The 12,718-nt window shown below is 53.9% G+C and overlaps 1 protein-coding gene across 1 annotated transcript in view; it reads left to right on the forward strand.

Moving 5' to 3' along the window:
* Positions 1 to 12,718, forward strand: part of LOC132835293 (disks large homolog 4-like) — a 71,536-nt gene that overhangs the window by 58,545 nt on the left and 273 nt on the right. Inside the window, exons 13-20 of the mRNA XM_060854713.1 lie at positions 347 to 523; positions 1,564 to 1,606; positions 5,538 to 5,574; positions 7,286 to 7,336; positions 8,707 to 8,808; positions 9,134 to 9,306; positions 10,729 to 10,838; positions 11,952 to 12,043. Of these exons, the coding sequence (XP_060710696.1) occupies positions 347 to 523; positions 1,564 to 1,606; positions 5,538 to 5,574; positions 7,286 to 7,336; positions 8,707 to 8,808; positions 9,134 to 9,306; positions 10,729 to 10,838; positions 11,952 to 12,043 (785 nt within the window). The remainder of the gene's footprint in view (positions 1 to 346; positions 524 to 1,563; positions 1,607 to 5,537; positions 5,575 to 7,285; positions 7,337 to 8,706; positions 8,809 to 9,133; positions 9,307 to 10,728; positions 10,839 to 11,951; positions 12,044 to 12,718) is intronic.

Genomic DNA, 12,718 nt, shown 5'->3' on the forward strand with positions numbered 1-12,718 from the left:
ACCCCTCCCCTCTCACACCCCTCCCTCTCACACCCCTCCCTCTCACACCCCTCCCTCTCACACCCCTCCCCTCTCACACCCCTCTCTCACACCCCTCCCCTCTCACACCCCTCTCTCACACCCCTCCCTCTCACACCCCTCCCTCTCACACTCTCTCCCTCTCACACTCTCTCCCTCTCACACCCCTCCCTCTCACACCCCTCCCCTCTCACACCCCTCCCCTCTCACACCCCTCCCCTCTCACACCCCTCCCCTCTCACACCCCTCCCCTCTCACACCCCTCCCTCTCACACCCCTCCCTCTCTCACCCCTCCCTCTCACTCTCCGCTCTCTCTGGTTTGTACAGGGCTCTGTTTGATTATGATAAAACCAAGGACTGTGGGTTCCTGAGCCAAGCTCTCAGCTTCCGGTTTGGGGACATTTTACACGTCATCGACGCCTCGGATGATGAATGGTGGCAGGCGAGGAAAGTCCATTCAGACGGAGAGAGTGAAGAGATCGGATTTATTCCCAGCAAGCGGAGGTACGGAAAACAGGGAGCTCAATGTCCCCATTAACAATAGGCAAATGTATGTCAGTGCTGAGGGAGTGCCGCACTGTCGGAGGGTCAGCGCTGAGGGAGTGCCGCACTGTCGGAGGGTCAGTGCTGAGGGAGTGCCGCACTGTCGGAGGGTCAGTGCTGAGGGAGTGCCGCACTGTCGGAGGGTCAGTGCTGAGGGAGTGCCGCACTGTCGGAGGGTCAGTGCTGAGGGAGTGCCGCACTGTCGGAGGGTCAGTGCTGAGGGAGTGCCGCACTGTCGGAGGGTCAGTGCTGAGGGAGTGCCGCACTGTCGGAGGGTCAGTGCTGAGGGAGTGCCGCACTGTCGGAGGGTCAGTGCTGAGGGAGTGCCGCACTGTCGGAGGGTCAGTGCTGAGGGAGTGCCGCACTGTCAGAGGGTCGGTGCTGAGGGAGTGGGCACTGTCGGAGGGTCAGTGCTGAGGGAGTGCCGCACTGTCGGAGGGTCAGTGCTGAGGGAGTGCCGCACTGTCGGAGGGTCAGTGCTGAGGGAGTGCCGCACTGTCGGAGGGTCAGTGCTGAGGGAGTGCCGCACTGTCGGAGGGTCAGTGCTGAGGGAGTGCCGCACTGTCAGAGGGTCAGTGCTGAGGGAGTGCCGCACTGTCAGAGGGTCAGTGCTGAGGGAGTGGGCACTGTCGGAGGGTCAGTGCTGAGGGAGTGGGCACTGTCAGAGGGTCAGTGCTGAGGGAGTGGGCACTGTCGGAGGGTCAGTGCTGAGGGAGCGCCGCACTGTCGGAGGGTCAGTGCTGAGGAAGTGGGCACTGTCGGAGGGTCAGTGCTGAGGGAGTGCCGCACTGTCGGAGGGTCAGTGCTGAGGGAGTGCCGCACTGTTGGAGGGTCAGTGCTGAGGGAGTGCCGCACTGTCGGAGGGTCAGTGCTGAGGGAGTGCCGCACTGTCGGAGGGTCGGGTGGGTGTGGTGAGACGGTTTGTGATGGGGGAGGTCTGTCTGATCCAGCATTCTCCGTTCTCTGTTTCTTCACTGACCACGTTGTAATGTTTCTGACAGAGTCGAAAGAAAAGAATGGCCCAGATTAAAGAACAAGGAGAGGGTGAGTGCGGTGAAGTGCTCCTGAGACAGGGAGTAAAGCGACGGTGCTGTGTTGTGTGAGAGGCCGGCTGTAGTGTCCCGCCTCACTGCTCTCCTATAACCAGCCCAGCAAGCTGGTGCTGACCCGCACTAAATACCGGGGGCTGACCTACCTTCAGGACAGTGGGTCTCCAGTGACTGTGACGTCAGTATCTCAGCCACAAGCTCTGCGATTCCCCATCGAAACCTTTTCCCTTTCCCCTCTCTGTTTCTGTCTGTCATAGAGTCATAGGGACGTACAGCATGGAAATAGACCCTTCGGCCCAACCCGTCCATGCTGACCAGATATCCCAACCCAATCTAGTCCCACCTGCCAGCACCCGGCCCATATCCCTCCAAACCTTTCCTATTCATATACCCATCCAAATGCCTCTTAAATGCTGCAATTGTACCAGCCTCCACCACATCCTCTGGCAGCTCATTCCATACACACACCACCCTCTGGGGGAAAATGTTGCCCTTTAGGTCCCTTTTATATCTTTCCCCTCTCACCTAAACCTCTAGTGCTAGACTCCCCGACCCCAGGGAGAATATCTTGTCTATTTACCCTATCCATGCCCCTCATGATTTTGTAAACCTCTATAAGGTCACCCCTCAGCCTCCGACGCTCCAGGGAAAACCGCCCCAGCCTGTTCAGCCTCTCCCTGTAGCTCAGACCCTCCAACCCTGGCAACATCCTTGTAAATCTTTTCTGAACCCTTTCGAGTTTCACAACATCTTTCCAATAGGAAGACCAGAATTGTACGCAATATTCCAACAGTGGCCTAACCAATGTCCTGTACAGCTGCAACATGACCTCCCAACTCCTGACCAATAAAGAAAAGCATACCAAACGCCTTCTTCACTATCCTATCTACCTGCGACTCCACTTTCAAGGAGCTATGAACCTGCACTCCAAGGTTTCTGTGTTCACCAACACTCCCCAGGATTTGTGAGATGATTGTGTACAATCCCACTCAGGAACCACCACAGGAGAGTATAGAAGATGAAAGGAGAGCTGGTGAACAAGGGACAGCAAGAATAACTAGAGATTTAAAACCAAGAGTACAGGGACATGGGGCTCACATCCATGGGTAAAAAATGAGGTCTGCAGATGCTGGAGATCACAGCTGCAAATGTGTTGCTGGTCAAAGCACAGCAGGTTAGGCAGCATCTCAGGAATAGAGAATTCGACGTTTCGAGCATAAGCCCTTCATCAGGAATAACCAAGACCAGACGTTGCTGGAAAAGCTCAGCAGGTCTGGTAGCATCTGTGGCAAGAAATGAGTTAGCATTTCAGGTCCAGGTACCCTTCCTCAGAATCCCTCACCCGACCTGAGTGAACTTTCCAGCTATTTCTGTCTTTTGTTTCTGTTGGAGAAATTTGCCCAGTAAAGGAGAGACCACACAAACCAGGCCGGGTGAAATGGACAAGCTGTTTATTACAAGCGATATGGCTGGGGGAGAAACTGGTGAGGCTGAGACAGCGCTGACAGTCTGGATAGGCAGATCAGAATCTCCCTTCCCAGGGCTGAGGTCGAGGCCAGTGTTTGTAATAAAGCTAATTAGAAATGGGGAAAATACAATGGACCTGGTAATCTAGTTACAGTGATGTGAATTGGAGAATAGTTATCGGAGGATTCTCTACACAACATCCTGACAGTATTAATGGTTCTCTTCACAAGTAGGTGTTCATGTCTCCTCTGAAGTCAGGAGGTGTTTCCATTGTCCTGTTCCTGGAACATGTCCTCGCTGGGCCCTCTCTGTCTGACCTGCTCCTTGTGTGGTTTTGGTATTGCAGGGTTGTGAAACTGCCCTCGGGGCTTTGAGATAACTGTGTGGCTCTGACACTGTTGGTGGGAGCTTGGAGTGTATTCCCAAGGCCGTGAGTGCTGTGTGGTTTGGCGTGGTCCCTGCTGAGGCATTCTGGGTATATTTTGGTACCGTTGGCCAATTTTGGGTTGGCAGGGTGGCAGATCCTCTCCCACAGTTTCTGATTTACAGCCTCAGGTTTTATGAAGAATAGATGCAAGTTTGATGACAGGCACAGATACAATGGGCCGAAGGGCCACAGTCCATTGTTGACTCTGACTTGAATGTAAAATCCCACCGTGTTCAGAAACAAACCCGTATCCCTGAGTACCAGCCTGAGGCCTCTGAGTTACTAGTCGAGAGGCACTACAATTCAGCACTATCTGAGGAGCAGTCACTGTAGTGAAGGGGTCTGTTACTGACTCCCCGGGATAGATGGGGTCACAGCCCCTCAATCCTCTCCTGCAGTCTGCTCTGATGCTGCTAATTTGTATCTAGTAAATCCAAGGACTTGGTGATAAAACAAAGCCACAAATGCTCGTTTTGAACAAACGACAGTCCATGACAATACAACACTAGAATCTGAAACACTTGTATAACCTATTTCTGACACTCAGATGGTCAGTACGGGTAATAACCTATCAACAAACTCCACACGGTACACATCAGATAGCAAAGCAATTGAGCCAGATTCCATGGCTATCTCAGGAACTGCCCCTCTCCCCCCAAAGCCCAGCTTAGGCACCATGGTTATTAAACTTCACAGGGGATTGCACATCTTCCCTTTGACTGGAACACCCTTAAACCCCATTCCCAGGAGTGACTGCATCAATGACCTGCCTCAGGATCTGTTTCTCCTCTGGTGGATGAATCCCATTCTCCCGGACGCCCACCCCATGGACTGACCCCCTTCACAAGCAGCTCTGCAACATTCCAGCACCAACAAAGTCACACTGAGTCTGTCCAAACCCATGGTCCACTCTCTCAGCTGCACTGAAACATTAAAGCCTCCAGATTTCCCCGCGAGCCCCTCACAGCTTCCCCCAGCCGCGATGCTTTCTGATCTCCATAGCCCTTTGAGCTGGGTCCTCTCAGAGCTCCAGGTAATTCCTACAGCTCATTGTTGGCTTTTGTTTAGCAGAACACAGAACGTAGACACGTACCGCACAGAACAGGCCCTCTGGCCCACCATGTAGTGCCGAGGGTTCATCCTAATGTAAAATATAGTAACTTAACCTACACACCCCTCAACTCACCGCTATCCATGTGCATGTCCAGCAGGCGCTTAAATGTCCCTAATGGCTCTACCTCCACCATCACAGCTGGCATTCCATGCGTTCACAACTCTCTGCGTAAAGAACCTACCTCTGACGTCTCCTCTACACCGTTATTCTAATATATTAAAACTATGACTCCTCATACCAGTCACTCCTGCCCTGGGGAAAAGGCTCTGGCTATTGACTCTATCTATTCCTCTCATTATTTTGTGTACCTCGATCAGGTCTCTCTTCCTCCCCCTGTCCAGAGAGAAAAGTCTGAGCTTATTCAACCTCTCTTCATAAGACAAGCCCGCCAGTCCAGGCAGCATCCTGGCAAACCTTTGCACCCTCTCCAAAGCCTCTGTGTCTTTCTGATAGTAGGGTGACCAGACAGAGTGACCCAGCTGCTCCTGACCTGTCACGGAGACCCCAGCATGCAGTCTCTTCGGTTTACCTGCATTTCCAGCTCCTCAGCTAACTGCAACACTCCTACCGTCAGGTCGCTGCCTCCAACAGACGATATCTAATGAACTACTCTGCGTTGGCCCCCAACCTGTCCCGAGTGATTCATGATAAAACCTTTCAATAAACTGTTGGTCAAGTGGTGAACAGGATAGAGTTCGGGGAACTAACACTTCCGACCTGAGAGAGTAAACAGGTCAATCTCATTGCCATGGGAAGGTGGGGGGGTGGTGGGAAAGGTGGGGGAGTGGGGAGATGGGGAGGTGTGGGGTGCGGTCTGCTTGAATGTTATTCCACACGTACTCTCGGGAACAGCAGGGGGTGAAGCCGCCTGGTTCTGCTCATTAACAAACAGTGTGCATCTTTCTGTTTCCCAACCAGGAGATGGCTGGCCTTGGTGATGGTGGAGCGACTCAAGGTAAGGCCTTTGTCCTTGCTCCAGTATCTCCATCACACGCTCGGGTCAGACAGAGAAACGCCCTCCACGTTCACTGACACAGAAACTGGACAGTGACAGTCCACGTCAGGAACAGAGATACAGGAGGAAACCAATCAGCACCTACACCCCTCCCTATCTCTGTAACCCCCTCCAGCCCCTCCCTATCTCTGTAACCCCCTCCAGCCCCTCCCTATCTCTGTAACCCCCTCCAGCACCTACACCCCTCCCTATCTCTGTAACCCCCTCCAGCCCCTCCCTATCTCTGTAACCCCCTCCAGCCTCTACACCCCCTCCCTATCTCTGTAACCCCCTCCAGCCCCTACACCCCCTCCCTATCTCTGTAACCCCCTTCAGCCCCTCCCTATCTCTGTAACCCCCTCCAGCCTCTCCACCCCCTCCCTATCTCTGTAACCCCCTCCAGCCCCTACACCCCCTCCCTATCTCTGTAACCCCCTCCAGCCCCTACACCCCTCCCTATCTCTGTAACTCCCTCCAGCCCCTACACCCCCCTCCCTATCTCTGTAACCCCCTCCAGCCCCTACACCCCCTCCCTATCTCTGTAACCCCCTCCAGCCCCTACACCCCCTCCCTATCTCTGTCACCCCCTCCAGTCCCTACACTCCCTATCTCTGTAACCCCCTCCAGCCCCTACACCCCCTCCCTATCTCTGTAACCCCCTCCAGCCCCTACACCCCCTCCCTATCTCTGTAACCCCCTCCAGTCCCTACACTCCCTATCTCTGTAACCCCCTCCAGCCCCTACACCCCCTCCCTATCTCTGTAACCCCCTCCAGTCCCTACACTCCCTATCTCTGTAACCCCCTCCAGCCCCTACACCCCTCCCTATCTCTGTAACTCCCTCCAGCCCCTACACCCCCTCCCTATCTCTGTAACCCCCTCCAGCCCCTACACCCCCTCCCTATCTCTGTAACCCCCTCCAGCCCCTACACTCCCTATCTCTGTAACCCCCTCCAGCCCCTACACCCCCTCCCTATCTCTGTAACCCCCTCCAGCCCCTACACCCCCTCCCTATCTCTGTAACCCCCTCCAGTCCCTACACTCCCTATCTCTGTAACCCCCTCCAGCCCCTACATCCCCTCCCTATCTCTGTAACCCCCTCCAGTCCCTACACCCCCTCCCTATCTCTGTAACCCCCTCCAATTCCAGCCCCTTGACCATCCCCCGATTCCCATCACTCCCCCATTGGGGGCAGTGCCTGGGCCCTGAGCTCAGGAACCCCCTCCCTGAACCCTCTCTGTCTCTTTGTCTCCATGAATAATGTGGAGGAGCTGGTGTTAGGACTGGAGTGTTAAAAATTAAAAATCCCACAACACCAGGTTATAATCCAACAGGTTTATTTGGAAACACTAGCTTTCGGAGCGACGCTCCTTCATCAGGTGGTTGTGGAGTATACCTGATGATTTTAACTTTCTCAATGAAGGCATTTCTTAAAAGCCCCCTCATTTGATCAGGCTTAATATCTTTTAATGCTATTTGCTGTCAAATTGTGTTTCACTTTCTGCTTTTGTGAAGCTGTTTGGAGTATTTCACTGTTTTAAAGACGTTATGTAAATACAGTCCCTTGTTATTTAGTCCTCAGTATATTTCCATCTGTTCAGTTGTGAAAGCACTCAGCAACATTGAGCTGTTCCCACTGTCAGCTTCATTAACAGTGTTTTGTTTGTGATCAGGGAGTCGGGACGAGAGGGTGTTGAGCTACGAAGCCGTTCTGCAGATGGAAGGTGAGTTACTGAAACCAGCTCCGAATAATGCGCAGCCAGGGCTCAGAGTTCAGGAGCCAATACCTCTGCATAGAATCCAGGTCAATATTGATGCAATATTGAGGGAGTGGGCACTGTCGGAGGGTCAGTGCTGAGGGAGCGGGCACTGTCGGAGGGTCAGTGCTGAGGGAATGCCGCACTGTCGGAGGGTCAGTGCTGAGGGAGTGTCGCACTATCGGAGGGTCAGTGCTGAGGGAGTGCTGCACTGTTGGAGGGTCAGCGCTGAGGGAGTGCCGCACTGTCGGAGGATCAGCGCTGAGGGAGTGCCGCACTGCCGGAGGGTCAGTGCTGAGGGAGTGGTAACTGTCGGAGGGTCAGTGCTGAGGGATTGGGCACTATCGGAGGGTCAGTACTGAGGGAGTGCCGCACTGTCGGAGGGTCAGTGCTGAAGGAGTGGGCACTGTCGGAGGGTCAGTGCTGAGGGAGTGTCGCACTATCGGAGGGTCAGTGCTGAGGGAGTGCCGCACTGTTGGAGGATCAGCGCCGAGGGAGTGCCGCACTATCGGAGGGTCAGTGCTGAGGGAGTGCCGCACTGTTGGAGGATCAGCGCCGAGGGAGTGCCGCACTGTCGGAGGGTCAGTGCTGAGGGAGTGCCGCACTGTCGGAGGGTCAGTGCTGAGGGAGTGGGCACTGTCGGAGGGTCAGCGCTGAGGGTGTGGGCACTGTCGGAGGATCAGCGCTGAGGGAGTGGGCACTGTCGGAGGGTCGGTGCTGAGGGAGTGGGCACTGTCGGAGGGTCGGTGCTGAGGGAGTGGGCACTGTTGGAGGGTCAGTGCTGAGGGAGTGGGCACTGTCGGAGGGTCAGTGCTGAGGGAGTGGGCACTGTCGGAGGGTCAGTGCTGAGGGAGCAGGAACAGCACTTCCCCCCTGGAAACAGAAGGCTGTATCATATTGACTTCGCTCCCTTTGGGGGGTCTGCCTGTTTGGGGGGCCTGCCTGTTTGGGGGGCCGCCTGTTTGGGGGGTCTGCCTGTTTGGGGGTCTGCCTGTTTGGGGGTCTGCCTGTTTGGGGGTCTGCCTGTTTGGGGGTCTGCCTGTTTGGGGGTCTGCCTGTTTGGGGGTCTGCCTGTTTGGGGGTCTGCCTGTTTGGGGGGTCTGCCTGTTTGGGGGTCTGCCTGTTTGGGGGGTCTGCCTGTTTGGGGGTCTGCCTGTTTGGGGGGTCTGCCTGTTTGGGGGGTCTGCCTGTTAGCCATCTCACACCTCTCTCACACTGTTCCAGTGAGTCGCTATCAGAATTTCACTGGCTGTGAAACTGCTGTTGGATATTGTGAGGATGTGAGAGGTGGCAACTATATATAAACGCTTGCTGTCTTTGTTATTTGTTATTTCTAGTGCACTATGCCCGTCCAATTATCATTCTGGGGCCAACCAAGGACAGAGTCAACGACGACTTACTCTCAGAATTCCCGGACAAGTTTGGATCCTGTGTTCCCCGTGAGTGTATTAACACAAAATCTGCGATTATATTTCTCCATCAGACAGCAGCCCGGTTCTGTCTGACCCTCAGACAGCAGACAGAGTTTATTATCCATCAGATACTCGATAAGCTGCTGTTTAAAGTGCTTGTGATTTCTCGAGCAGTTCGGGACAAATATTGGGTGTGAAGTAATTCCTGGTCACTGTGGAGCGACAGCAGTTACTTGGTAGTTACCTCCCTCTGGTCAGGAGGTTTACAATGACGATGACTGTCACTAGACCGTGTTCATTCCTCTCCCTGTGACCCCCCAGTGTCAGAGTGACCCGTTGTCTCTCCCCTCAGATACAACCAGACCGAAACGTGACTACGAAGTGGATGGACGTGATTACCATTTTGTGGCGTCACGTGAACAGATGGAGATGGATATTCAGAGTCACAGGTTTATCGAGGCGGGCCAGTACAACAGCCACCTGTACGGGACCAGTGTCCAGTCTGTGAGGGAAGTGGCAGAGCAGGTAAACACAGCAGGGGGTGGAGGGGCTCGGGGAACGCCAGCACGGAAACAACCAACTGTGGTTCTAGCATCAAATCATCCGAGATTAGAGTGGGGCTGGTAAAGCGCAGCAGGTCAGGCAGCATCCGAGGAGCAGGAGAGTCAACGTTTCAGGCAGGAGCCCTTCCTGCCCCTCGGACGCTGCCTGACCTGCTGTGCTTTTCCAGCATCACCCCAATCTATACTCTGATCTCCAGCACCTGCAGTCCTCACTTTCACCTCTCACATAATCCTGCAGAGTTTGGAGTAGGGGTCATGGCTGTAGCTCAGCAGAGACAGAGGGAAGGGGAGTGATTGTGTTGCCTGGGTAGGGAGGATGCTTGTTGGGGGGACAGCACAGCTCCTGCAGAAAATTACAGGCTCCAAGGAAACTTCCAGCTGTGAGTTAATTGGCATTCTGATGACCAGTACTGCTCCCCAGTGGTGAATGTGTGCATTGCCAGGGGCCTTGGTCTGTACATACAGGAATACAGGTGAGTGGTTCACTCCTGTACAGTTACAGCTGAAAATGTGTTGCTGGAAAAGCGCAGCAGGTCAGGCAGCATCCAAGGAACAGGAGATTCGACATTTCGGGCATAAGCCCTTCTTCAGGAATTCCTGATGAAGGGCTTATGCCCGAAACGTCGATTCTCCTGCTCCTTGGATGCTGCCTGACCTGCTGCGCTTTTCCAGCAACACATTTTCAGCTCTGATCTCCAGCATCTGCAGACCTCACTTTCTCCTGTACAATACAGGAATACAGGCGAGTGGTTCACTCCTGTACAGTTACAGGCGAACTGTTCCTGTGGTTAGTGACTGCTCCATTTCATCAAGTGAATGGAAATGTGAGTGAATTGAATGATCGTCTGAGCGTTTGATCGAGGCAGATTCAGTTGTGTCTTACCAAATTGGATCAGATCAGTGTCTGAGGGGAGGGAATCGCAGGATTACAGGGAAAAAGTCAGAGAGTACCTCAAGCTGATTTGATCTTGCAGAGAGTTAGCTGGAATGGTGTGAATGAATAGCTGTTGTCCTCCAATCAGTCGATGATTTGACTCACTGAGATACACTCAGTGTTGGGTTAACCTTCTACTGAATATTGATAGTTGTTTCCACCTGTCTGTTCTCTCTGACTGTGTTTGTGTTTCAGCTTCCCCCGGCCCGGCAGTGTCTGGTTTCAGCTCGTCCCCTCCTTTTTCTGTCGCCTCTCTCTCTATTTGAATATATTTCTGATTTGAGCGATTTTGTCTCTTCCATTGGTCCTTTAGAGCTTTGACCTGTGGCCCTGCACACATGCCCCCTGCCCCTTGGCGTGTCCAGCTGCTAGCCCCTGCCCCTGTCTGCTCCTCCTGTGTGTCCCCTGCCCCGAGTGGGCCCTCAGTAAATGTTGTTTCCCATGTTTCAGGGGAAGCATTGCATTCTGGATGTATCAGCCAATGCGGTGCGGAGGTTACAGGCAGCTCACCTTCACCCTGTCGCCATTTTCATCAGGCCGAAGTCTCTGGAGAACATCCTGTAAGTATTCAAATTACTGGTGACCACACTCTCGGTACAGCCCCAGGAGCATTTGTATTAAAACCTGTGAGAGAACAGGCCATTCAGCCCAATACATGCCAGCCTGCAGGCCTTGACTTATCCCCTACACCTGGTTAACCCCATTCCTTGGCAGCCCCCATTCCCACAGTAACTGCCGACAGTGCGGCACTCCCTCGGCACTGACCAAGTCGCACAGTAACTGCCAGTCTCTGTCAGAATATTATGTCTTAAATTCACAATCTAGAAATGTAATTACAAAATACGGATTTACATGCTCGGAGGGTCAGTGCTGAGGGAGCGCCGCACTGTCGGAGGGTCAGTGCTGAGGGAGTGGGCACTGTCGGAGGGTCAGTGCTGAGGGAGTGCTGCACTGTCGGAGGGTCAGTGCTGAGGGAGTGCTGCACTGTCGGAGGGTCAGTGCTGAGGGAGCGCCGCACTGTCGGAGGGTCAGTGCTGAGGGAGTGGGCACTGTCGGAGGGTCAGTGCTGAGGGAGTGGGCACTGTCGGAGGGTCAGTGCTGAGGGAGTGGGCACTGTCGGTGGGTCAGTGCTGAGAGAGTGGGCACTGTCGGAGGGTCAGTGCTGAGGGAGTGGGCACTGTCGGAAGGTCAGTGCTGAGGGAGTGCCGCACTGTCGGAGGGTCAGTGCTGAGGGAGTGGGCACTGTCGGAGGGTCAGTGCTGAGGGAGTGGGCACTGTCGGAGGGTCAGTGCTGAGGGAGTGGGCACTGTCGGAGGGTCAGTGCTGAGGGAGTGGGCACTGTCGGTGGGTCAGTGCTGAGAGAGTGGGCACTGTCGGAGGGTCAGTGCTGAGGGAGTGGGCACTGTCGGAAGGTCAGTGCTGAGGGAGTGCCGCACTGTCGGAGGGTCAGTGCTGAGGGAGTGGGCACTGTCGGAGGGTCAGTGCTGAGGGAGTGCCGCACTGTCGGAGGGTCAGTGCTGAGGGAGTGGGCACTGTCGGAGGGTCAGTGCTGAGGGAGTGGGCACTGTGGGAGGGTCAGAAATATAGTTCCTGTGATTAAAGTGCTCTAGTGCTGTGTCATTGTGTGAAAGGAATGAACGGTTTTCTCAGTTGGTTTGTGATTTCTGTTCCAGGGAGATTAACAAACGCCTGACAGATGAACAGGCACGCAAAGCCTATGAGAGGGCTGTGAAGTTGGAACAAGAGTTTACAGAGTGTTTCTCAGGTGTGTGAGCACCTTATAACCTACTGGTCTCATCTGTGTTTGGCCCTGGGGGATGCTTTGTGATCTTGTGGAGGAAGTCCCTGTCCCCCAACAGACCCCTGACCCACAATCTCTTGAGTTGCAGATGAGGGATGAATGATGTAAATGAGATATTGACAAGAGTCCGGGCTGGGGAAAGAGGAGAGAGAGAGACCCAGTGAGCCTTTACTCTTCAGGATGGGAGAGAGTGACCCAGATTTTGTGATGACCAGTTGTTATTCCCACTGTTGATGGGCAGTCCCCATCGTAGCAGGTTCTGAAGGGATTGCCTGAGAAATGTAACCTTCCACTCAGCAATTCCTATCTGCCTGGAACCATTAATTGGAGGGCTCTGACCAAATTAAGTGAAACTGAAATTAAGTGAAAAGACTATATAATATTCTTGCCTCGATACTGGGTAAGGCTGAAAGTGACCCATAACTTGACTCACCCTACCCCAGACCTCTCTCACTTCCTGAGACTCCCTGAAGACTGAGGCTGGAGTCAGAGCTGAGTTTGCAAGAGTTTTTTTCTATGAGGTAGTTATGGAGTGAAAATCGCGGGTTACATTGCCCCACGTTGTGATTGTGCTGGGAAGGGTGTGTTCTGTTCGAATACAGGATGGGGAAAGAGTGTGTTGGTGGCTGCTTCAAAGTT

This window comes from Hemiscyllium ocellatum, chromosome 44, assembly GCF_020745735.1.
Source record: "Hemiscyllium ocellatum isolate sHemOce1 chromosome 44, sHemOce1.pat.X.cur, whole genome shotgun sequence".
NCBI lineage: Eukaryota > Metazoa > Chordata > Chondrichthyes > Orectolobiformes > Hemiscylliidae > Hemiscyllium > Hemiscyllium ocellatum.